Source organism: Athene noctua, chromosome 13, assembly GCF_965140245.1.
Source record: "Athene noctua chromosome 13, bAthNoc1.hap1.1, whole genome shotgun sequence".
Classification (NCBI taxonomy): domain Eukaryota; kingdom Metazoa; phylum Chordata; class Aves; order Strigiformes; family Strigidae; genus Athene; species Athene noctua.
In genome coordinates this window covers 23,526,412-23,551,084 of record NC_134049.1, presented here as the reverse complement: position 1 = coordinate 23,551,084, position 24,673 = coordinate 23,526,412, and the positions used below count along the sequence as shown (strand labels likewise).

The 24,673-nt window shown below is 53.4% G+C and overlaps 2 protein-coding genes across 2 annotated transcripts; one reads left to right on the top strand and one right to left on the bottom strand.

The window, feature by feature from the left end:
• Nucleotides 1–3,243: 3,243 nt before the first annotated feature.
• On the top strand, nt 3,244–7,952 carry LOC141965533 (dual oxidase maturation factor 1-like). Its single transcript, XM_074917261.1, has 6 exons — nt 3,244–3,390; nt 4,267–4,324; nt 4,927–5,061; nt 5,214–5,427; nt 6,689–6,900; nt 7,738–7,952. The coding sequence occupies exons 1-6, from the start codon at nt 3,244–3,246 to the stop codon at nt 7,950–7,952; spliced, it is 981 nt and encodes a 326-aa protein (XP_074773362.1).
• A 4,211-nt stretch (nt 7,953–12,163) lies between these two features.
• DUOXA2 (dual oxidase maturation factor 2) lies at nt 12,164–17,075 on the bottom strand. The gene is made up of 6 exons (XM_074917286.1): nt 16,929–17,075; nt 16,732–16,789; nt 14,479–14,613; nt 14,075–14,288; nt 12,811–13,025; nt 12,164–12,363 (listed from the first exon to the last, which is right to left on the bottom strand). The coding sequence occupies exons 1-6, from the start codon at nt 17,073–17,075 to the stop codon at nt 12,164–12,166; spliced, it is 969 nt and encodes a 322-aa protein (XP_074773387.1).
• Nucleotides 17,076–24,673: the final 7,598 nt, after the last annotated feature.

Sequence of the window (24,673 nt, the reverse complement as noted above, 5' to 3'; positions counted from 1 at the left end):
CCAAGGAAGATGCTCTTCCCGGCACATGCCTCTGAAGGTCCAGACCACAGGAGACTTGTTCCTCTCCTACAAGATGGATCTTGAAGGAGCAGAAGACTGAACACTCAACACAATTTCTGGAAAAGGACTTCCTTGAAGTGTGGCTGAAACCCCTCCTGTTTCAATTCCCACTAGGATGATGGGTGGCTCCTGCTGAGCTCTGCCTCCATCTCCTGGCAGCCCTTTCAGCTGACCCTGAGCCGTCTCCATTGTGAGATACAAAACCCAGCTCACTGGGCAGTGTAGTGGGCAGCAACACCTTCCCCTTCTCTCAAAATCTTTAAGTAACTTACAAGCAGCGCTGGAAAAATGAACCTTCTTGCAAATACATCTAGAACCAAACTGGCCACAGCACCATGAGCCTCTCTGCTCAGCTAGGTGGAAAGTGGCCAGAGGGAGTCCCTCCATCCATCCTTCTGTCCCTCTCTGCAAGATGCTCCATCATGGGTCACTCAGGTGTTGCAAAGGATCCTGAGCAAGGAGCTGCATCCAAGCATCAGGATGGGACACTGGACAGGCTTTATCACAACAAAGCCATAGCCTAACCCCAGCTACAGCGTCCTCCGTGCTGGGGACCAGGAGAGAGGGGCAATGGGGACAACCAGTGGGGCAGGGTAACAACTGGAGACAAGCACCATGCCTGTCCCACTGGCAGCAATGGGTCAGGTAGAAATCCTCTGAGCAAAGGGCGGCTTCTCGGGGCTCCAGCTCCATCCCCAAAACCGCCTCCCTGCCGAGGCATGTCCCCACACCTTCCCCGCCTTGGTTCCCGGCACTGCAAGAGACAGAGGCTGATCCAACACTGTGTGGCTACTTGTGCAAGAGGTGATGGGTGCTGCTCCCCTCGCCCCCACCGCCCTCCGGTGACCTGGATCAGGTGACTCATCTCTAATCTCCCCCCTCCATCACTCACAAGCGAGTGAAGCAGAAACTGCCCAATACAAGAGAGCTGCCCAAGCAAGAGCAGGGTGCTGACGGTGGGAGCAGCGCCCTGAACGTGAGGCTGCAAGCTCCTGGTGAGTGAGAACAAGGTCCCAGACCTGATGAACCACACACCTTTACTACCTGCAGAAATACCTAGAAAATTAAAAAGAGAGAGAAAAATCCCAAACCCCTGTTATCATCATGGCCTCAGGCTTTCTGTAGGACCTCTTTGTGCATGCAGAGTGTTGGGTGAGGGGTAAATCCAGCAGTTTTCCAGGTTTGCCACCCCACAACCCCATCAGTACCCCAGGGAAGTGGAGTATCCCACCACCACCACCACGCCCCATTTCCGTCACTGCTGGGGACAGTTGAAGGAACCAGAGCAGCCCTGTGAGCTCCCACAGTGTCCATGCACACAAACACTGTGCTGCTGTTTAAAAACAACCCTTGGAGAGAGACTCAGTGTTCAGATTGGATAGCACCAGTCTGGGACTTGAGGGGCAATGGCAAAGTCTTTACCCAGAAATGCCTTAATTTCCTGCTGGGCATGAATTAAAATGTTTTTACCTCTCTTTGCTGTGGGGTGGGAAGCGCAGCTTTCCAGGGCACCCAGCCAGGCCATCCACTGCGATGCAGAAAGAAATACCTAGGGGATGGCAGTAATTGTGCCAGATTCAGAAGGAAGCCCCCAGATGTGGATCAGGAGAGTGTTTCTGTCACACTAGGACCTCTCAGCATCAATTCAACCTTCTTCAGCCAACCAAAGTGCCAAAGATTGACAGCAAACCCCAAAAGCTTGAATTACCACACTGTGACTCAGTAACCTGAGCATTTTTTTTTCTGCATAATAGGGCTTGGAACCCCTCAAGATCTGTGCCTCTCTGCTGGTCCCCCTCACCAGTCGCTGTGTCACCTTGTCCAGTCACTACAGGTGGGCCAAGACCTTCGCGGGGAACCTCCCCCAGGGGATGGAGTCAGGAGCGGGGTCAGCAGGGAGAGCACGCAGCCACAACCCACACTGGATGACCTCAGCTGGGATGCTTCACCGAGCAGCGCAGGTGAGAGCTTTGAAGCCCTCAGCTGCAATCCCCAGCAGACTCCTGAGGAGCCTGTCAGCCCCAGGGTTTCCATGCCATAAGGAACAGCTGGACTTTTCACGGCTCTGCAGGAAAAGTTGAGAAGGCGGCAAAGCTCCACTGGGATCACTCACCTCTGCAGCACTGCACTGCACCGTGCCAGCCCGTAGCGCCCCTTGCCTGCCCTGGGGCTCAGCAGGAGTGCCAGAGGAGGCCGATCAGCTGAGGGTGAGGCTGCACCATCCAGGCACCTCTGGAGGCGGGCACGGTAAAAAGCACTGGGAGAAAGACAACCCCGACATGCTGGGCTGGCTTCTCACCCGCAGCCCAGGGAGGCAGCGCGGGAAGGGAGGCAGCCTCCCGGATCACTCCGCAGCTCTGCACAGCAGCCAGCCCTCGAGGCTGACCACAGCGAGGTAGGCTCAGCGCGGGGAGGGGGGCACTGGTGTTTCTGCAGCCGCTGCTGGGATGGTCCCCGCTCCCAGGGGATGCTGAGCCGCCCTTTCCTAGCAGGGAAGTGTCTTGGCCAGTTGCTGTGGCAAAAATCACGGCTGGCTTCCTGAGCACGTTGCCTCCAGCCGGCTCCTGAGACAGAGTGTTGGCAGGTGGTGAGTGTCACCCTGCTACCGGGGACAGGCAGTTTCTGTCACTTCTGGGTCACTCCTGTTTCCTTAGAGAGCAAGGACTTTACCTCCGTCTGGGGCTCAGCACGGAGCAGTCCAACAGGGCACAGCTCACCTTTGTGCGGTGAGTCACCAAGCACCCCGAGCACAACACCCGCAAGCGGGATCCCGGCTGTTTGATAGAGAGCTGAGCCAGGGAGGGCGGGAGCACAGGCAAGAGACGGGGGCTTGAGGACAGTCAGAGGAGGGGAGTGAGAGTTCCAGCAATGCATCCACATCTTTCTGTGGCATCTTGGGGACAATCTGAGCATTGCAGCAGGTGGCCTCATGACTCCAAACCTGCTTTGCTCGGGGATGTACCCTAGGGAGACAGAGGGCTCCCATGGGAGATGCCTGAGCACCCAGATGCAGGACTGCGAGATGCATGGGCACTGGGATGCACACACAGACGTGTCTGGGACAAGCAGCATGCTGGCAAGTGGGCAGGAGATGGCTCTGCAGACGCTGGGGTGGAAATGCGGGGGTGATTTTCTCCCCAGTGTCTCTCTGGGTGCTGATTTCCAGCCTTCCTGGGCAGCAGGATGACGCTGTGGAATGGATCCTTCCCCTTCTACCCTGGTGCCAGTGAGTGCTTCCCCTTTGACACCACCCAAGCTGTCATCATCTCCGTCTTCCTCTCCGTATTGGCCACCTTCATCATCATCCTGCCAGGGATCCGGGGCAGGGGGGTAAGTGGAGAGTCTAGGGGATCTCAGCTCTCTGTTCCCTCACCTGTGCATCCCACATGCCTCCTCCTTGCCAGCCTTGACAACAGACTGGGGGGCAAACACGCCCACAGGTTCATGGTCAGGGCTCTGGGATCTCTGGCAAGCCATGGGGGTGAGCTCCAGCCCAACCCAGCACGTACCTCACGCTGGAGACATCAAACACCACCATCCCAAATTTACAAGGTGCCCAGATCTGAGCTGGATTTCACTGTGAGCAAGCCCAAGTGATTTTGTAGGAGTGGAAAACCAGGGTGAGGCTCAAAGACCTCACTCCACCTTCCCCAAAACCCCAATAAAAGAAAAAGGTGTGCACCATGTTTGCCCCAGCACTGCTCATGGGGCAGCAGCCAACCAACCCTTCTGCAAGCCCACTGCTCACGTGCCGTGCGCTGGTCGCTTGCTTGGCTTTGCAGTGGGTCTGGCCAAGAGGCATCTCCCCTCCAGGGAACACACTGCAAACCCCTGGCCCCTGCTTTTGTGTCCAGCTGCCAACATGTCCACTTGGATAAGCGTGGAAATTCCAGCTCAGAACAATTAAAGGGAGTGTCTCCATTCTCCCTCCCAGAAAGGGAACGGCACAGCTTTCCCAAATGGGCTGTTTTGACCTTCTTGTTCTGCTTAGGTCTCCCTGCAGCCTCCCCCACCCCATGGCAGGAATGCCCCAGCCATGTGTCCCCACCATGCCACCAGCCTGCAGAGCACATGGGGTGACTCCGCAGGGGAGGGACAGACCCGTTTCTCACTGGTTGGCATTTCTAAATGACATGCTTAGTGCTGAAGTCCCCATGGCAAAGTCTGACTGAGACCTGTCCTCCCTCCTCTGCTCACCCATTGCAGCAACTCTTCTGGTTCCTGAGGGTGGTGATGGGTCTCTTCGTGGGAGCAGTGGTCCTCAGTGAGTACCAGGGTCCTGGATGGGAAACTCAAGGATGCCCAAGACACAGGGAATGGAGGAGCAAGGTGAGGGAGGGTGAACAGACAAGCCAAGTGCCAAGTCCAGCCTGCAGGATGAGTGTATGGGGAAGACCGACCCACATCTGTGTCTGGTACCTGGCTCCAGCAAGCTGTGGGAAGTGCAAGCACTCATCTCTCTCCTCTCTGAAGGCTGGAGGTCATACGCACAGACCGCCTCCAGGGCAGTCACCAAAAGCCGACCGCTAACTGCCAGGGGACCCAGACAAATTGACAGGTTCTTAGAGGAGGATCAGTGCCTGGAGGGTGCCCACACATCAGCCCCACTGCCGCTAGGGCTAGGGACTGTGCTGGGTCTGGGGAGAAACCAACCCAAGTGCAGCTCTCAAGGTCACAGGTCAGGATTGGTTTTGGGGAAGGACATACAAGGCTTTTGCTCCGTGGGTCTCACAAGCCAGGCCTTCCCTTGGGATGGGGTAGACAATGCTCAGGCCATGGTGACCTGGCCTGATGAGGTCATGGCAGATGCTTCCAGCACCGGATGCCTCACTGCCAGGCCATGACTAACCTTTGAAGTCTTCACAGCTGTACAGTTCACCAGGGACTGGGAGACAGGCTGGGTGACAGCAAACACCTCCTACAAGTCCTTCAGTCAGGCTGTGGTGAACGTGAATGTTGGGCTGCACATTGGCCTGGCAGGAGTGAACATCACACTGGTGGGTGAGTACCTGTCTCAACAGGAGGGGATTGAGTACAAGTTTGGCAGCCGTGCACCTGGGTACTGGGGCTGTGGGCCCCCAAGCCCCCACACCAGGAAGTCTTGGAGCTGCCTCCAAGGCTGAGAAAGGTCCTTAGTCTTCATCATCTGTCAGGAAACCCAGTGAATCAGGTCAATGAGACCATCAACTACAATGAGCACTTTGCCTGGAGCTTCAAGGCAGACTATGACCACAGCTATGGTGAAGGCCTGGAGAAAGGGCTGCCCAGCCCCATCCTCTATGTGGCAGAGAAGTTCACCACACAAAGCCCCTGCAGCATGCACATGCAGTACCGCATCTCCAGCCACTACACGTCCCTCACACTGTGGTAAGTTAGAGCAAGAGGTCAGCCCTGTCTCTGCTCAGTGGGGAGGAGTAAAGAACCAGGTGGAGCAGAGGGAGCTTGATGGAGCCACCCTCTTCCCTGTAAGGCCATGCCAAAGCCTTGACTGGTCTCTGCCACCCACCAGTCTGCAGAATCAGGGATGCTTATGCTTACTGGCCTGCCCATCTCCCCAGAATCTTATTCTGTCTTCTCTGCCCTGAATTTCAAAACTGCAGTGGGAGAAAAATTACTCTTCATTTAAAGGAAAGGAGATGCAGCTGTGTGGGACTTATGGTACAAGGTCCTTTCCCAAGCAAGATGCAGAGCCCCAGTAAAACCAGCCATGACAGGGTTCCTCTTGCTCACCAAAGAGGGCAGGAGACCTGCTGGTGGGGAGCAGGAGGGACCATCAAGATGGTGCTCAGAGGCTGTCTTGTGGTGTAAATCTGAGACCCCTTGTGCGAGCTGTGGTTGTGGAGTCTCAGAGCATCCCCATATGTCTCTGAGGTCATGGGAAAAGCACTGCAGGGAAGAGTGAGTCTTGTGACTCCTCCTACTGACGTAGGTTCCAGATCCCTGCTCATATCTCCTTTTTTATTTTCATGAAAAATAACTAGCGCTGCCCAAACATCCCTGCTATTGAGGAGGAGTATTTCAAGGCAGGATGTTGATGTAAACTTATTTTTTGTTATTATTCTTGGAATAAGAACAATTTGTTATGCTCATCTCCCCAGTGAGCTAAACCCTAAGCCCATGCACAGGGTAGGGCTGGCAGCTGGGTCCACTCCAGGTGCTGAATCAGATGTGGGCATGGCTCATTGTGCAGTTCTCCAAACAAAGGTCTCCTTTGTTGCCATTCTCCCTTTGAACAGGTGGGAAGTGCCTGGGAACAGTTGTGGAGGACCATGAGAGTCAGAGAAAGAGTTAATTTGGAGAGACCTCCAGAGGTTACTACTCCAGTCCCCCATGCAGAGCAGGGCTGATGTCAAAGCCATATCAAAGTGCCTGGGGCTTTGTGAAGTTCAACACTGAATGTCCCCAGGCATGGAGATCGCTCTCCACCACTGCAGGACCTGCTCCACAGCTCCACCATTCATGCAGACACAATTGTTTGGGTTGGAAGGGACATCCTGAGATCAGCCCGTCCAGCTAGAGCTCAAGCAAGGCCAGCTACAGCAGGTTGTCCAGGGCTGTCCCTCCATCAGGATGTGGAGAGAAGACCCTGAGAACAGGTTCCAAGCTTGGTTTTGTGGTCCTTTCACAGGATGGCCTTTTGCACATGGCTCATTTCCATCCTATTGTTCTCCATGCCCATCCTGCTCTATGGTGGCTGCATGCTCCTGCTCACTGCCGTGCTGATGCTCTCCTCACTGCTCTTCTTCACTGCAAGGAACACTCTGAAGTGTCCCATCCTGTTTGGCCCAGCTTCCCTGAACACAGACTATGGTGGATCCTTTTGGCTGACATTAGCAACAGGTGAGTGCTCAGCTTGCTCCTGGGGCTTTTTTTGTCAATCCCTGAAGTGATGATGCTCAGTGATGCCCAACAGTGCCTCATCCTTTCTGTCTTCATGGCTGGTCATAGAAACCATATTTTTTTCAATGACATACAGGAATTTAGGATAACGTCATCGAGACTGGGGGAAAAAGAGCTGAGCATCCAGGAGGTCTGAACGGGCAAACTAATCTATCTGGAGGTGTGCCCAGAGGAGTTTCATGAAAGTAATGAATCACAGAGTCAGGGCAAGACCCGACCTGGAAGGACCCTTGGGGGTGTCTCTCCCAGCCCTTGCCCAGAGCAGGGTTAACCTCAAAGCCACATCAGCCTTGTTCAGTCTGGTTGTGGATGTCCCCATGGCTAGAGATTCCCTCTTCCTTTCAGGACCTGCCCCACAGCTGTCCCACTCATGGGCAGCAATTATTTCTTTTTATCAAGATGGAAGTTCCCTTGTTACAACTGTGCACCTCCAACAAGAGACTGGCTCTTTTTCAGTAGCAGAAGATGGCAATTAGTTCCCCTATAGAATCCTCATTTTCCAGCTAAACAAGCCCAGCTCCTCCAGCCTTCACCCTCACACAGTGGGCTCCAGTCCCAACTCTCTTGGCAATCTGCCTCGCTTCATTGACTTCTCTTTTGTACTGGGAAGCCCAAACTGATGACAGAGTCCGGTGTGGAAAGGGAAATAACACCTTCCCTTGACCTCCTGGGTGATGCCACATACCGTTGGCCTCCAACCCCAGATCTGGGTCTGGATGGGGCTGGGACACAGCGGGCAGGAGATGCTAACGAGTCTCCCCACTCCATGCGTTGCAGGGCTGCTGTGCCTGCTGCTGGGACTGGGTGTCATCACCCTGAACTCCACACAGCCGGAGAAGCTGAAGCTTGTCTTTAACCTGGATGAGGGAAAGGAAGAAGAAGAGGAGAGGTGGGACAAGTGCTGCCAGCCAGCCGAGCCCAGCTCCTCTGCACAGGATGTGCTGATGGTGCCCCTGGGTGAGCTTTGTGAGGTGACAGCCACCCAGCTGTAAGGTACTGGGAGGAGGGAGAGCAAAGCCTGAGGACACCCCTCCTCCCCTCCTGAATTCATGCTCTGGTCCAACCCCACCAGGAGCCCAGGTGGGAAGAGACACAAGAACCAGGTAACAAGAATATCCACATCTGGAAAGATGTCTTGAATATGACAGTTTGCCTTTTTCTTTTTTTCTTTTTTTTTTTTCTTTCTGTTATTTTACTCACCAGCAGCTGTAAGAGCTTTTGGGGTGAGGAGAATCCATGCCCCATCCCTGGCTGTCTGGTTACAGGTGCTGGGCTACTGCCTTTCCCCTGAGTCCACCCCTAGAAAATCCTGAGTCCTCCCTAAAACACAGAGATTAAACCAGAACAAGCTGGAGAGAAACCAAATAACTGCAGATGCATAGTTATGAACCAAAGGCGAAGTAGAAACCCCACAGTGGCACCTCCACTCTGAAGGCCCCCGAGAAGTCCCCTCTGCCCGGGGAGGCATTTCCAACCAGCGGTCAGGGAGCTGTGCTCCACCATGGTGCCCTGTATCCAGCACCTCTTCTTGGCCTGGGGTAAAGAGCAGGTTGGCAAGGAGGCCCATGATTTAGTAGGGTACTGGATATTGATCTTGGAGGCCTCCTGGATTTCAGACCCATCTTGACACCGCACAGCTCAAGTTCAATGTAAGTCTGAGATGTCCTGGGCTGTACATTGGCCTTGAAACTGCACAGTCAGAGGGTTGGTTGGCTCCTGCTTCTTACAGTGCTTACAAACCACAGCTACCAGCCTGTGAGCTATTGGTGCTCTCACAGCCCTCTGAAAGGAAGACAAAACATTTTAGTGGGAGGGAAGGAGAAGATGGGAATGGAGGTGCTACTGTGCCCCAAAGGGAGGCTGTAATCAATTAGCAAGAGATGAGCATCACACCCGGTCTGGGAGTCTCTGTTTCCTCCTGCTCAGCCGTGGAAATGCGTGTGTCATGGGGCACGCCATGCTGAAATCCTGCACACCCAAGGTGGGTGCAGCCACCCACTCCTGCCTGCTAACAGCTAGCAGGTACCTTGCTCATGCAGGGAGGGAGAGGAGGGTGAGCCTTTCAGGTTTGCATCACTTTAACTCTGTGAAAGTTTGGGTTTTTTGGGAGGTTTTTTTGGGTTTGTTTTGTTTTGGTGTTTTTTTTTTTTTGCTTTGTGCTTGCTTATTTTCCCCTCTATCTCAATAAAATAAGTTGGACCTGGTCTTTCTGTTGTCTGCTGAAAGAGGCATCCCTCTGAGGGCTGTCAGGCTGGGGATGCTCTGTTGTGACATGGCAGCCATAGGGAAGGAAAGAAGTCTGAGCCCTTTTGTGGTCCTGTATGGGGCATCTGAGCACAGCTAGTCAGCCCAGGACAATAAAGGCAAGTCAACACACAGTAAATAGGGTATTGGAGCACCCCAGGCAAATGAGCAGGGGGGATATGGGAGGACATTAGCTCCTGGAGTAACCCTGGGCATGTGGAAGGCTTGATGGGAGCAATCCCCAGCCCAGCAGCGAGGTTTGCAGAGGGACCACCATGGCGCAGGCCCCTCTGCAGAGGAGATGCTCAGACATGGCATCTTGCCCCATCCCACTCAGAATGCAAGAGCCTTCGGTGAGGACCTAGAGGACCCAACAGACATTTAAAAATAGATTGGAGCTGACTCCTTGGGCTTAGGAGACCTCAGCCAGGATGTTCCCAATGGCACCTACCAGGAGATGCTTCAGCCTACGGATGGACTAGGTCCCAGGTGCAACGAACTCCTTTTATTTACTGAGTTGAAATTCAGATCTCATAAACCTCTGCCTTTCCCTGCTGTGTTCCCCCTTGCAGCCCAGCCTGGGGGGCAGGGGAGGGGGCAGCTCTGCTGCCTGCTAGATGGCATGGTGGCTGCATGCCCTGGTGAAACGACTGCCTCCAGGCATGGAGACCACAGTCCTTGCAGAGCCCCAGGCTGTGCTCTCCGAGACACTTATGGTGTTTGCTCCACTGCTGTCACTGGCTCTGGTTAGATGCCAGATTCCCTGGACAATGTGAGGCCAGAAAACACCTGGGCTGAGAGCCAGGGATTTAATGGCAATTATTTTACACCTTGTTGCCCAACAACAGTCCAGGCAGGAAACTGAGCTGGGAGCTGTGGTGGACAGAGGGGGTAGGACCTGCAGCAGCACAACCCAGGGGCAATATAGCCACAGCTCTTATAATGTTAGAGTGCATGCGAAGAAGCTGCTATGACAACATGTGAGGCAAAATAATCATCCCTGAGCAATGACCCTCCTTTGTGCACCTCCCTATGGTGGCAAGGGAAGAAGTCCTCCACCTGCAAGACTCCTTGCAGGCAACCAGCCCCTGTTGCCTGACTCCCTGCTCTGCATGAAATGCAATGAGTGTAGGGGTCTCTGCACGCACCATCATGTCATTGCCACTGGTCAGCTGGCCCCACGCAAAGTCTGCTGCAGAAATCCCAGCTGTCCCGTGTTTGCTAGGAAGTGGGCGAGACACACAGAGATCTGGTGTCTCTGTGCTTCAAATGGATTGAATTCTTTTGATGTCTTGTTTATTTGGGTTCACGCCCCTGTGTGTCTGATGCAACAGGCCAAAGTTTTTCTTCTGGTGAGGATGCTATTGGAGGGGGAAATCATACCTAAAAGCAGGAGAGGAGGCTGGAGAGTTCCAGATGCAGTGCAGAAAGGATGTGAAACCCCCAAACCTCCTGTGTTTTCAGGCCAGGGGATCTGTCCCACACCAGCCCAAATAACCTGTGGCTGGTTGTAGCATCTTCCTGTGATCCCTCCAGACCTGACATGTCTGGATGCAGGAAAGATGGAGAAAGGATCCTCCATTTCATGATGGAGTTTTGTTGGTTTAATCTTATGGCCTTTGTCCTGCTGCTCAGCTAGTCAAAGCCCTTTTGAGGCTTCTTACATCCCTGCAGCATGCTGTTCCCCATGACAAGAGTTTCTCAGCGACTCACCTTGACATGTGCCAGTGAGCCCCATCCTTCCTTGGGGGCACCTCTGCCAGGGCAGCTTCCCCCATAGGAAGGGTGCTGCTGGTGGGACGTTGCAAGCAGTCACCTGCAGATATGCCTCACAACCTCGTCTTAAGAAACCAGACCCCCAGAATGCCCATAGTGTTTCAAAGGAGTGGTTTTTTTTTTAAATGAAGTTTTATTGAAAATAATACTTGTGCATAATAAATCACATTAGTGTAACACAAATATCATGTGAAAGAAATAAGTAACAGTGAGAGACTTTTCTCAGAAAGAAAAGAACCAAAATACTGAAATTATGTCCTTTACAATTAATTGGACTGAGCCTTCCCAGGTCTCCAGCATTCAGATATGGCTCCTTGTGCCAGCCCATGGGGACTTCATCAGGCCAGTGGGTTTGGTGCCAGAGCCCATCTTTGTTTTGTAATAATGGAGCTTGACGCACTTCATTTCTCACCTTGGATGGGTCTGACTTCTGGCCTTGGGCTTGTGTTTTGTGGTGAGCCCAGCCAGCCCAAGTGTGCTCCAGATGGATAGGGGTAACTTCATTCTCCCCTCTCTTTCCTTTCTTGTGGCATCTTTTTGGCCCACACTAAGTTACAAGTCTATCTAATAAAACCCACGTTTAAAAGTGCCAGAGAGGATATGGTGATATGATTATTTTAAAATCTCATTGTACATTTACTCAGTTTATTTCTGGAGTGGATTTTTTACTCCATCTTGTGCAGCATCCAGCCTGATGGAGTCTGGGTCTGAGCCTGGCTTTTCTAGGTACACCTCAAGGTCTACACTCAATGTCAGTGCTTGGGAAAGAAATGAACAGGTTTAATCACTGGCTTTTGGATTAGTGGATGTTCCCTGTGAGAAATCTCACCTGTGAGCTCAGTTTCTGGTGTGGGAGCTGGCCTTTGGAGACTCACTGCACCAGACTGTGCCAGGGCATGGAGCAGGAAGGGCATTTCTCCTGGCACAGAGATCGCCAGGTGAGTCACTGGAGCTGTGAGGTGCTCCAATTGCAGCCTGCAGGCTCTCTGCAACGCCAGCCTTTTTCCAGAGGACATGGTCAGGGAGATACAGTCTGCAAAGGTACTTCACAGCAAGTACCCATCCCAACGTGCACTCTTCAAAGGCAGTTGGTCGGGGAAATATGTCTCTGGGGACATCAAGAAGGATTCGTGTTCTGCCCTTTCAGGTCCACCTTCAGGGAAGGAGTGGGAAAACCTTTATTCTAGATGCTGTTGGGGTTGAGTTTAGAGGGCTCAGAAGGAGACAGTCCTTCATTCACAAAATGAGGGTTGATGTACACTTCAGTCATTTCCTGGTACTCCTCTGCTTTGTCCTCGCGGAGATCAAAGAAAGTTTTCAGTAGATCCAAGTTAAAGTAGTGCAGCGCAACAACAGTGATCCCAGCCACAAAACAGAGCAAGCCTGGAAGACAATGTGCTCTCTGAGAGCATTCCTGTAAACACCAGCACACTTCCCACCCAGCACCACTCTCCAGATGGCACCCTGATGGGAGACAATGCCTTCTCTTATGGACGATGGCCTTCTACTCTATGAGGTGACTTCAGCTGCTGTGTTGAGCATCTCAAAACACAGGCATGGGTCTTTAAACCCAAGCAAGTGATCCCCATCTTGCATTACGGCACCTCAGGGACTAAAATTACCTCCATCACCCTTGAGATGGGGATGGTGTTCCCCCTACTGCCAGTCCTCTCCACATCTCTACAAATCATGTGCTTTGCCGAGGCACAGGCCAGGGCTCTGGTGGGCTGCACTCCCCATGCTCTCTCACCTCCATTTCTGGGGGAAAAACACTGGGACTCTTGCACACCCAGAGGGACAAAGTAGTGTGCCCCAGTGTAGTGTCCTTACCAGTTGCTAGTGTGAGCCAGAAAGATCCTCCATAGCCTGTGCGCAGGGTTGCAATCCCAAACTGAATTGGGCACATCGGGGAGTTCCTCACAGTGGAGAATGAGAGCAATGAAAAGATCATGAAGGCCCCTGTCACCAGGAGCATGTAGCCTCCATAGACTAGGACAGGCATGGAGAAGAGCATGTTGGAGATGAGCCAAGTGCAAAAGGCTACCCTGGAGACAAGAGAAGATGAACAGATGAGTTGTGCTAGTGCCATAGAATAGGATGCTCTATATGAGGATTTCCATGAGGGAGGAGGACTCTGGGCTCCAGGTTGCATTGCATGAGGCCTGGAAGCGCTGTGGGCAGGCTGGGGTGATCCCTACCCTCCCAGGCTGACCAGGCGGATGCATGATGCTTACACTGCCGCGTCGAGAAGGCAGCAGCCCAGATTTCCTCTTTGCTCAGCCCATACATACTAGCCTCAAGGAGGCCACGGCGGCCCACTCAGTGTATCTAGACCATCTCAGCTCTCTGCCCTTCTATGTGTGGGGCAGTGCAGACCCCAGAGAGCAGCACACAGGACTAGGATAATTGCAGGAGCAGGCATAAGTCATTAGCAGCAGCTCTGGACTTGGCTGAGGAGCTGGGTGACAGGGGAAGCCTTCAGCTATGGCCAGGAGCTCTTGCTCCATGGCATTGCCAGGCCCCTTTCCTAGCCTCTGCATACCTGCTGTCAAACTCAGAGCAGAGGGAATAGCACTGTAATGACTCTTGCTCCCCACAACCCATGGTAGAGGGGACTGTCTCCTTGGCCCAAGTGAGCAGCATCATGTTGTTGCCCAGCAGATCCTGTTAAAGAGTCCAGATCGACCCCACAATAACAGCATCATCAGCTTTTCTTCAACTAGTCCCACTCCCAGACATTAAATGCCTTCCCAGATGGGGATGAGAGAGTTCTGCACATGCCCACGGACCTCTCTGGGCCATCAAGGACAGCAGCTCCAACTCCCTCAGAGGGGATGGAACACTGCCGTCATCACTGCATCACGGCAAGGATCTGCATCGCGTTCCTCTCTCCTGTGCCCATCCCTGGTGGAGTTGACCAGACCAGGACTTCCTATCTTCTCACTCCAAGGTGCCTACGGGGCCACTGGTTCGACTGCAGATCCCTCCACGTACATGGCTTTCCTCCCGGCAGCGTGCAGTCACCATCCATCTCAGAAGAGCCCTTCCCACATCCTCACATCTCTCCTGCCCTGCACCAGGAGAGGAGGCTCACCAGAGAGTGGCCGATGCATAGTGGCTGGAGATGCGGTACTGCCTGTGCACGCCGCAGGGGCTTTGCTTGGTGAACTTCTCTGCCACATAGAGGATGGGGCTGGGCAGCCCCCTCTTCAGCCCTTCGCTGTAGCTGTGGTCATAGTCTGCACCAAGCCTCCAGGCAAAGTGCTCGTTGTAGTGGATGGTCTCGTTGATCTGACTCACCGGGTTTCCTGCCAGAGGAAGAAGACGGAGGCCCTGCTGCGTTCCAGCAGCCTGGGTGTTTCCAGCCAGGAGCACGGGCACCCCAGGGGCAGCAGGGTCCCAGGAGCCTCCATGCAGACCAAGGCCACCCACAGGGCTCTGGGAGACCTCCAGGGGCCATGACCACTCCAGAGCTCCAGAGAGGGATATCAGACTCACCCATGAGCGTGACGTTCACCCCCCCCAGGCCGACATGCAGCCCGATGTCTGCCTTCACCAGGGCACGGCTGAAGGACTTGTAGGAGGTGTTTGCCTTCACCCATCCGGTCTCCCAGTCCCCTGTGAACTGGACAGCTGCCAGCAAAAGTAAAGCTGGGGTTAAAGTGGGGCTGGTCTCAGGCTTTGCTGTGCTCAAGCTGGGGATCACAGGCAAGGGAGTGTAAGGAGGGCAGGAGAGCTGACTCAGCTACCAGGATGTGCCTCAACCAGCTCCCACGCCCTGGCAGAGCTCATGTCCTCCCCTCGCTGAGCATCCACTCCCTCGATCCGGGAGCAGGAGAGCTCAGACACCCTCTCCAGGACTTCCCTGCAAGCTCCCCACCACGGCAAGCACTGCAGCCCCTGGGGACGGGGCTTGGAAATGAGCCCATTCCTCAGCCTCGGGAACAGGCGTGAGTTTCATTACAAATATTAAGCTCCCTAGATTGCACTATTTGTGAATAGTGAAGATTCCTTTCAGATGGAGGTGGTGAAGAGCAAGCTCTGACAGTCATTTGAGCTGGGGGAAAAAGAAAAATTTGAAGCATTTCTGGTATGTTTTTTGGAACAAAGCATTCTTTTCTGAAACACTTTCACCTTGGGGTGGGCTTAATTTTCCAGAACTGAAATGAACTGAAAGTGAAGATGATGATTTAATCTCAGGCTGAACAAGAAAACCTGCCCCAAAATAAGTTCAGCTGCTGAATCAACTTGTGAGGGCACTGACCCAGTAGCAGCTCTGCAGGAACATTTTCTAGCTGCAGGGTCGAGTGTGCCCTGCTGCTGCCAGACAGAAAACCTGATGCTGGCTTTAAAACAAGTAATTCCTCGTGTGTGCCCAAGCCGTACCCAGCTGCATCTTCATAGGGAGAGCGGTGCTGGATGGCTCTCCAGCGCTGAGCCGGTTAAAGCTGTGGAGCAAGCCCTGACCTCCACCCTCTGCCATCTCCAGCCTGGCAATGTGTTTCTGTGCAGCTCTGGTGGCATCTCCCAGTGCCTGGACATCTCCAGGTGGAGGGTGACCACCGCACGCCGGGCTGGTCCATGTGTCAGCCAGCAGAGTCCCACGGCCTGGCTACTTACTTCTATTGCCTGGTCAAATTGAGAGCTGAATCATTTAGGTTGTGCTTCATCATCCCTCTCCAAGCAGTCTTGTAATCTGCCCTGTCCTCCTTCTTTGATTTAGGGTGATCTCCCCATCTGGTATGTTCTTTCCCCTCAGTACATCTTTGGCTTGCATGTCCTGTCACCCTTTCTGAGCTGGAAATCCCACAATCTGGTTTCCACCACCATTTATTACAGAAGATTTCCTGGTTTCTACTAAATCAAAGCCTCTCCTTCATCTCCTCTTGCCTTTCTCCTTGGAAGGTCTTTAGACCCCCACCCCTACCTCTGTTTTGCCTGTGTTTTATTTTGGCCTGCTCTCTCCACATCACTGCAAGGCTGGTCACAGTCTCCCTCAGCAGCGGGCAGCTCAGCGGGGCTTGGGAAAAACAATGGTGAGGAGGATTGCAAATGTGCTCAAGTGACTTGCAGCTGAGGTGTAGAAAAACACATATATCATACTAATTGTTGTTTAGCCTCATGTGTTGGACCAGTAGAGAGTCTGCATTTACATAACACAGGCCTGTGATATATTTAGAGATTCCTGCCCTGCTGCGGGAAAGATCAAAGCACAGTGGTGAACTACGCCTGCATGAATCCCTGAAATACAGGTGAAAACAGCGGGTTCGATGATCCTCTAGACCAAGCTCTGCGTTCCCACCGGTGTGCTTCTGCCCAGGTGCTGCTTTGGGGATCCCTTGGTTCATGAGGTAACAAAAATAAATTTACTCTGTGGTTGTATTTGTGGTTTCCTGGTTGTTCCTGGGTCCCACCTGTGTTGGCTCACACACATGGTCAGAGGAACATGGGGCTGTGCAGCCCACTGGAGCTGGGCTGTTGGACCTCTACGGTGTAGTTACAGCCAGCAAAGCTCCCTCTTGATTCAGAAGTGACCACGGGCACCTTCGGGTGCTTTCACAGCCCCGGTGCCAGGGGTGTGGAAGCCCTCTTGGGAAGCTGTGTGACTGCTTTGCAGAGCAGGGTAGACACTGCAACCAGCCTTGGCCAGGCCACAGGTGTGACCACCAGCTCATGTTTCCCAGACCCATACCCTGCCCCAGGGTTTAACCCTGCCCCCAGACCCACCTCCAAGCGCCGCGCAGCACTTACCAACAATCACCACTCCCACGACGAGGCTGAGGAGAACCCGGAGAGTCCAGTACAGCCTCTGTGGGAGAGAGGTGGGACATCAGGCAGGGAAGAACAGCCCTGATTGCCCTTCTGCCTCACCCCAAACCAGCCAGGAGTGTCCCAGCATCCAAAATGTGGGGAGCAGATGCTTGTCCCTAGGGAGAGGGGTCACGCACCACCCGTCCACGGATGCCTGGAATGATGAGCAGGAAGCTGCAAGCGAATGTTAGGAAGACCACAATCACTATGATGGTGCTGACATCGAACACGAAGGCCTTCCTCTGCTGCGGGTAGAAGGGGTAGATGCTGTCAAAGAGAGTCATCCTGCACCTCCAGGAGCCTGCGGGAGAGAGGCAGTCACAGCAGGGACCCTGCACAGCCCTGCCCAGGTGCCTCGAGCCTCTGCTGGGCAGCCCAAGCTCAGCTCTGCAATACCAGCTGCGGGAAGTCCACCTCAAAACTTCCCAGAGGGACAAGGAAATGGGCAGTGCAAGGAAACGGGCAGGGTGAAATACTGCCCAGTAGAGAAACACGCCACCCAAAATCCCTCGCTAGAATAGAGGAGGTGCCTGGGGCAGGGCTCTACCAGCCTGGGGGGATGGCGGCAGCCTGGGGAACCACCAGCCGCTGTCCTGCTGCAGCTTGAGTAGCAGCCCAAGTGCAGAAACCTGTTGAGCAGCTCCTCCCCAGACAGAGCCTGGTCTTTCCCTGCAGCAGATGCAGTCAGAGCTTTCCGCTTTGTGGCACACCCTTAAAGGAAGTCCATGAGAAGGCAAACACCAGTACATGCAGCCTTCCTCCAAAATGACAAGGAACCACTGAGAACACCAGTTTCACACCAGCAAAATTATCCCCAGCCAGGAGCCACCACTGTCGAGCAGGACGGAGCCCACCATCCCCTTTTCTACCCCATCTCCTCAAAGAGCCTTGTCCCCTGGAGCTGCAAAGTGCAATCTGGGAAGGGAGGACTCTTCTTTTGCTTGGTCCAGAGGGGCAGGAGCAACCACTGGGGTTGGGAGGTGGGTTCAAGGAGCGCACGAAGATCAGGAGCACGTCTCAAGGCTAAAGGACATTGAGTTACATGAGACAATGCATTGTGTAATTCCCACAGATGGCTTCAAACTCCCACCGACACTTCAGTTCTAGAGATTACAGAGCTTCCCCATCCCTGGGTTAGATCTTTTCTACCAAAACTGATTACATGCTTAGTCCTTTTATTTTCCTTATTTAATAGCATCTCTGCATGTGACTACCCCAGGAAGTCTTCTAAAGTCAGGGAATGCTGGAGCTAATATGACTCATGACCAAATACAATTTCATTCTGTCCCTGCATGAAGGAGTTGATTTTATTCTCATTTTCTGAAAACATTATTAATCGTATTTTTAGGTAAGATCCAACCCAGAACAATTCAGCCACAAAAAGTGGGTTCCATATCACTAGAAGTGGGTTAGAATTACAATAAGTATAATAAAACAGGGCAGCTGAAATCACTTTTCAATGCATAAAGCAACATTTGGTTTCAGAATAATTCTCTGCCCAGTAACCCAGATCATTACAGCAAACAGTTTATCAGAGACTGGGAGATTTTACAACTGGCTCACAACTGATCTGGACCTGACCTTAGCTTGACTCTCTGCTCCAGACTAACAGAGTGATCATGTTTTGGGCTGTTTTTCTGTAACTGTTTTGGGTTATTTCCCTGGAAAGCCAAGCCCGGGGAAGGGCAGCCCTCAAGCACCACTCCTGCTGTCATTACCCAGCAAGCAGGAGCCGTAACTGTTTCCCAACACTACAATGCTGGACTGAAGTCCAGTTGTGGGGTCCCCAGCCCAGCAAACATGCCCACAAAACAGTCTGAGCAGCTGTAAGAATAAATAAATGAACAGTTTAGCTTAGGACAACTTAAATCTTGATCTCTTGAATTCCACTGGTTTCATTACATCTTTGCCCAAATTTCATACGAGATGCAATGAGGGAAGGAATGATTTTCAAGTCTGTATTCACTGAAACACAACTCTTCACAGCTTAAAACAGATCAACAGTACATAACAATTGAAAACCCAGAACATGCTGCCTCGTTAAACCTAAATTTAACATTAAAACAGTATCAAGGGATGTTTGCATTTCCTCTACACTTTGCAGCTTCTGGGAATGGTTTTATACAGAATTTCCAGAGACACAACTCTTTCTGTTGCTGTCCTCCCGATCTTTCTTGCTTGATTACCCTGCACAGAAGACCAGCTCCTTGGCATTTCTGCAGCTTTGAAGTGGAAAACTGGTGCCTGTAGCTCGGGGCAGGAGAAACTGAAGTTGTTGCACCCTGGAAAGCACCCTGCGTGCAGGAGCGTGCTTGTGGCCCTAGAGACCCCGTGGCTTCCTCTGTTAGAGTGTACAGAGAGGGAAAAGACGAGAGACATCTTCAAGGAAGAATCAGTAATTTAGCAGAAACAGACAACTTATCTTTTGTTTAAAATATTCTGGACTGACACAGGAGAAAAGTGAAGGAAGCAGAAAGTTTGCCCTAACCCCAGCAGTTTCTCCTTACAGATCCCCCCATTTTCCTGCCCCGGAATGTATAAAGCTGGAAATGCCCTTTTGGAAGCGTCCAACTCAACCCTCCTGGCAGCAGCAGTCCTGGATGGGGCTGCTCAGGGCCGCAGAGCGCTATTTTCCACTGAAACAAGGGAAATCCTTTTTTTTCCCCCCTAGAAATCAAATGAGCAGAGCTGGAATGCGGGGATGGGGAGGACTCCCTGCATTTTCCTACACCACCACCACCCCACTACCCCCCCCGAGGATGGGGTAGGAAGAAGCAGCGGGTGAACTGAAGATGGGGATGTGGGGATGCATCGTGTCCCCCCCAGCGGGGCGGGCAGCGGCCGGGGCGGGAGGGGGGGCGGCGGGGGGGCCTTTCCCATCTACCTACCTCGCTCGCTCGCTCGCTCGCTGCCCGCCCACCGGCGGTGCTGGCGGCGGCGAGGCCCGGGCGCTCTTATAGGCGGCGCCGGGCGCGGGGCCGTATGTAAGTGCCGGCGCCGCCCGCCCCGCACTGCCCGCGCCCCGCCGCGCAGGTGAGCGCCGCCACCGCGGGCACGCGTGTCCCCCCCCCCCCGGGATCGGGGCCACGCGTGTCCCTCCTCCCCCCGCGTGGGGAACTCGGGGGGGATCGGGCTTCGCGCCGGGGGTGGGGGGTGCTGCGCCCGGCTGCTCCTGCCTGGGGCACAAGCGGGGAGGGGGCCACGCGTGGGGGGACGGGAGAGGTCGGGCCAAGGGTTTCTTTCCTGCGTGAGGGTCAGGGTGGGACGAGGCCATGTGTCCCCGCACCGGCACGGGAACCAGGGTGCTGGGCTGCTTGTGCCCCTGCCTGCCCGGGGACGGGGCGCAGGGTGAGGAGGGGGTGCACGTCCCCACCCGCACGGGGCACCAAGGGGCCACTGGTGTCCCTGCCTGCCCGGGGCACACACCTGCCTCTGGCACTGGGAGGTTGGGGCCACCCATGTCCCTGCCTGCGTGGAGGACTGGGGGGGTCTGGGTGATGGGTGAGGTCAGGGCAGGATGGGGTCATGCGATTCCTGTGTTCGGTTTTGGGCCCCTCACCCCAAAAAGGCCATTGAATGACTCGAGCGTGGCCAGAGAAGGGCAACGGAGCTGGGGCAGGGTCTGGAGCACAGGTCTGCTGGGGAGCGGCTGGGGGAACTGGGGGGGTTCAGTCTGGAGAAGAGGAGGCTGAGGGGAGACCTCCTGGCCCTCTGCAACTCCCTGCCAGGAGGGGGCAGAGAGGGGGGATGAGTCTCTGGAGCCAAGGCCCCAGCGCCAGGCCCCGAGGGAATGGCCTCAAGCTGCCCAGGGCAGGGTCAGGCTGGCTCTGAGGAAGGATTTCTGTGCAGAAGGGGCTGTTGGGCGTTGGAATGGGCTGCCCAGGGCAGGGGGGAGTCCCCGGGATCCCTGGAGGGGTTGAAGAGTCGGGCTGAGCCAGCGCTGAGGGATCTGGGGGAGTTGGGAACGGTCAAGGGGAGGTTAATGTTGGCACTGGAGGAGCTTCAAAGTCTTTCCCAACCCAGGTGATTCTGTGATTCTGTGTCCTTACCTGCAGGGTGCGATGGAGCCACGCATATCCCTGCCTGTGGGGGAGAACAGAGTGGGCTGGGACTGTGCATGTCCCTGCCTGCACGGGCACAGGACACCGCGGGGACAGGCAGGGACCCCCTATGTCCCACCACGGGAGGGAGTCCCTGCTGAGCACAGTGGTGGCACTGAGGCATCTGGCCCCAGGGTGTCCCCAGGTGGGAAAGGTGGAGACACCAACTCGTCCCTGTGTGCGTGTTGTCCGTAGTGTCTGCTCAGGTTTGGGATTTTCTGGATGACATCCAAGGCGGGGGAGATGCAGCCTGTTCTGAAACCCCAGGGCTTGCTGGCTGGTGGGGCAGGTGGCAGTCCCCCAGTCTGTCCCACCAGCACTGGGGAGAGCTAGAAATAAGCTGTGACTAACAAGGACCACAGGGATTAGGCTCCAGGCTTCTCAAAGGTCTTGAAACTGCTCTCTACTGCTATGGTCACTAAGTGCTGCAGGAGGGCTGCTGCTCTCTCAGGATGCTGATGTGTTCCACAGTTCCAGCTGACGTGTGGCTCTGAGGAGAGCTCAGGAGACATTTGGAGGCTGAAGCCCTAACCTTAGGGTAGCCAAATCTGCTGAGATCAGGTGGAGTGGATGATCCTTGCTCTGGGGGAAGCCATGTGCTTGCACTCCCTGCCACAGTTTTTGGAGGAGTGTGAAATTCCAGGCCTTGATAGGGCACAGGGATCCTCTCTGATGGGAGAAGTCAAGGCTGGGGAAGCAGATGCTTGATTTCACTAGGTGCAAAGGAAGGGAATGACTTTCCAATGGTGGCACAGGGAATCTGTGGAGAAGGAATCTGTGTGCAGAGGCTGGAGGGCTCATCAGACCTTACAAAATTCCTGGAAAGCTTACAGGTCTGTGGGACTAATCAAAGTTTGCATAGCTTTGCCTCAGCAAGCTGCACCATGGGCTTCTGAGGTCATTCTGGTTTCATTATGCCAAGGAACATGCCCGGGTGGTTTGCAAGATTTGGGAGGCAGGTGTGAGAGTAGGGGGCTCTTTCTGGAGAAGGCTGGCAACTGATCCTCAACACATAGGAGAGCACACTGGGCTGTGTGAAGCTGGAACTCTTACCTGAAGCATGGGAAAGGAGCTTGTGGGACAGCTGAGTGCCACTCATGAGATGCCACTCATGAGATGCCCATCTCCCTTGGCATGAGATCTCTAACCCGATGTGCATGTTCCTCTTCTTGAGTGTGCCCTGTAAGGACTGCTGTGACTCAGCCTTGCCTGTTTCCAGCAATAGCCGGAGAATGTTTAATAGTCAGGGGAGAAATGGTATCAATGTCTTCTTATGCCTTTACAAACCAAGTTCTGCCAGGGAGAGCTGCTCCTGAGGACATGAAATAATTTTTGAGGTTTGATGGAGAAAGGCAAACTGCTAATGCCCAGTAACTTGTAGGAAGACATAAAGGCAGTGTAGAAACATGAAAGAGAAGTTCCATGTTGGTAGGTAAGGCCCTCAGAAGTCTGTGGTCCAACCTGTTGCTTAGAGCAAGACAATCACTGTCACTGTGTCATGTTGGCCATGGTTGAGGCTGGAAAGCCTCCAGACACCCCCCACGGTCTTGGATTGACTAAGTGGGCTTTCAGTGCTGGGCTATGGAGCGAGGAAAAGTGCCTCAGAGCTGGCATGAGTCAAAAACAGTTCCCATGTCTGAGGAAATGAGAGGTTTGTTCAGTGACAGAAGGAATTTTAAAAACACATTTTCTGCTGGAGCCCTGTGGAAAGATCCAAGGGGAAGGGGAACACATGCTGTGCTGTGACTGTGGTGATGTAATTTGAGCCTTGTCTTTGCCCCATGTTTCCTGAATGATTTTGGTGAATCTTCTGCAGCACCTTTGGGCCTCAGTGCAACTCTGTACATTTTGAGACAGCAGGAGTTTAATCCAGCTGTGTCTGTAGGGACTCCCTCCCTACAGTGTGGGAGGTCACGTGGACCTCTGTGCACAAGCAAACCACAACTGCTGCAGGCTGCTCAGGGTGTCTCCAGCCATGCAGCCCTCCACATTGGTTTCAGCAGCAAACAAGGCTGTTCCCATGGGGAGAGTCCCATGTGGTGATGGTGGCCAGGCTCTGCCACTCCTAGCAGAGGTCCTAGGCATCTCCATGCTTCACCAATTGGCCAAACTTTGGTGTTCCTCCTGCGGGATGGGGCTCAGGGAGCCTCTGGTTCCCACCAGTTGCACAACCCAAATCTTGTGTCCCCAAGACCACGCTCAGCAGAGGGCTGTGGGGTGGAAGAGCTCTGGGGCCACTTCCACAGGGATGTGCTCCAGGAGGGTAGGGGTGGCACTGGGTGACCAGAAACACCGCCCGACGCTGCTCCCAGCAGCTCTGTGGCTTTCAGCAGCTCCGGCTCCCATGCGCATGGAGGCAAGGCCAGATGCAATCAGTGCAGAGGTATTTCAACAGTGATTTATCATTAAATCCATTTTATGGAAAGCTAACAAAGCAGTTTGCCTCTAATAACATTCGTTAAATCTATGTTATGGAAAGCTAAGAAAGCAAGTTGCCTGTCATAACTTTTTGTGAGGTGTAGAGTGCAGGTGAGCTGTTGTGATGGAGGAGGAACGTGGAAATGTCACTTCTTGAGAAACAGTTTGCTTTCTAATGCAAAAGGCCAAAAGTACAGAAATCTCTGGTGGAAGGAGTTGCTCACAACTTGGCAATCGGTTTTATGAATGCAATTAATGTGAGCACAAACAACAATATTTAATTCTCAAACTACTTCATTTGCCAAGTGCCTAGTGTATCCAGTGACTCACATTTTACAATTTGCACTGCTGGTAGTTATAAGTGAAAAATCCCCACTGCAATTCCCAGTAAATAAAAAATAAAACTTACAGAGCTGCTGGCAATGTGTAAGCCTTTCTGAAACTGTAATTTCTTTAAATTTTGATTAAAACAATGAAAAAAATAAACTAAAAGCATCACTTTGTCTTGTGTCAGAGTGATGTAGGAAAAGCTGAAACCTGCATCACCACATCTCTTGACAACACAGCTCCTCTGAAACAGTGCTGGCCTTTGGATACACACCCACAGTGACTGGAACAAGAGACAAAGAGACAGATTTAGCGGAAAAGCCCATCTTGGAGTTAAATCCAAGTTTGGCATTCCTGTGCATGGAAAGCCAGCAGCAGCACTGTAGCATTTATGTAGCCTTCACTGTTCATGGCTGGGAATCCCTCTCTTCAGTCAGATGTTGGCTGGGGTTTTAAAGGTTTGGGTCCCACTGATGAAATTTGCTCTGGATCCAGGACGTTTGTGGAAAGTGAGATGGTAAAGCATCATGAGAAAGGCTGATCATGAAAGAATGCCATTGAGTTGACCCAGAGGTGATGAAGAGGTCTCGATCTGCAGCACTAGCACACTTTGGGATGCCTGACTGCATGCTGAGGCTGTTCCCATCGCCTTCCCAGCTAGATTTTGCTTGGGAGGGACAATGTGTGAGCGGAGGAATTACAAACTGAAACGTGTCTGTTTCTGTAACAAAGAGTGTGTTTCTCTAACGGAGCTGGCACAGTGTAACGTCTGCCTGCCGTGGGTGATGAGTTGTGAGACTACGGCTGGGCTACCCCAAGGCAGGGGCACTGGTCCTGCTCCAGCTGAAAGGTCTTCTCTGCCCAGTTGACAAGTGCTGGCAGAGCCTTCCCAGGGTGATGGGGCACCGCCTGCCCCCGCCACCCTCCCACCACCCAAACCAGGAGATACTGGTGATGGATGATGAGGACAGAGGGTTTTACCAGGCAGCAGAAACCACAAGAGGGAGCTGAGATGATGGTCTGTGCCTGTTCCGAGC

What these genes read in the sequence shown, in the direction of transcription:
- LOC141965533 (XM_074917261.1), top strand. Translation starts at nt 3,244, where the DNA reads ATGACGCTGTGGAATGGATCCTTCCCCTTCTACCCTGGTGCCAGTGAG. An exon ending in CAGGGATCCGGGGCAGGGGG is followed by an intron (nt 3,391 to 4,266) that starts GTAAGTGGAGAG and finishes CACCCATTGCAG; the next exon opens with CAACTCTTCTGGTTCCTGAG. An exon ending in AGTGAACATCACACTGGTGG is followed by an intron (nt 5,062 to 5,213) that starts GTGAGTACCTGT and finishes ATCATCTGTCAG; the next exon opens with GAAACCCAGTGAATCAGGTC.
- DUOXA2 (XM_074917286.1), bottom strand. Translation starts at nt 17,075, where the DNA reads ATGACTCTCTTTGACAGCATCTACCCCTTCTACCCGCAGCAGAGGAAG. An exon ending in CAGGCATCCGTGGACGGGTG is followed by an intron (nt 16,790 to 16,928) that starts GTGCGTGACCCC and finishes TCTCTCCCACAG; the next exon opens with AGGCTGTACTGGACTCTCCG. An exon ending in TATGCATCGGCCACTCTCTG is followed by an intron (nt 13,026 to 14,074) that starts GTGAGCCTCCTC and finishes TCTTGTCTCCAG; the next exon opens with GGTAGCCTTTTGCACTTGGC.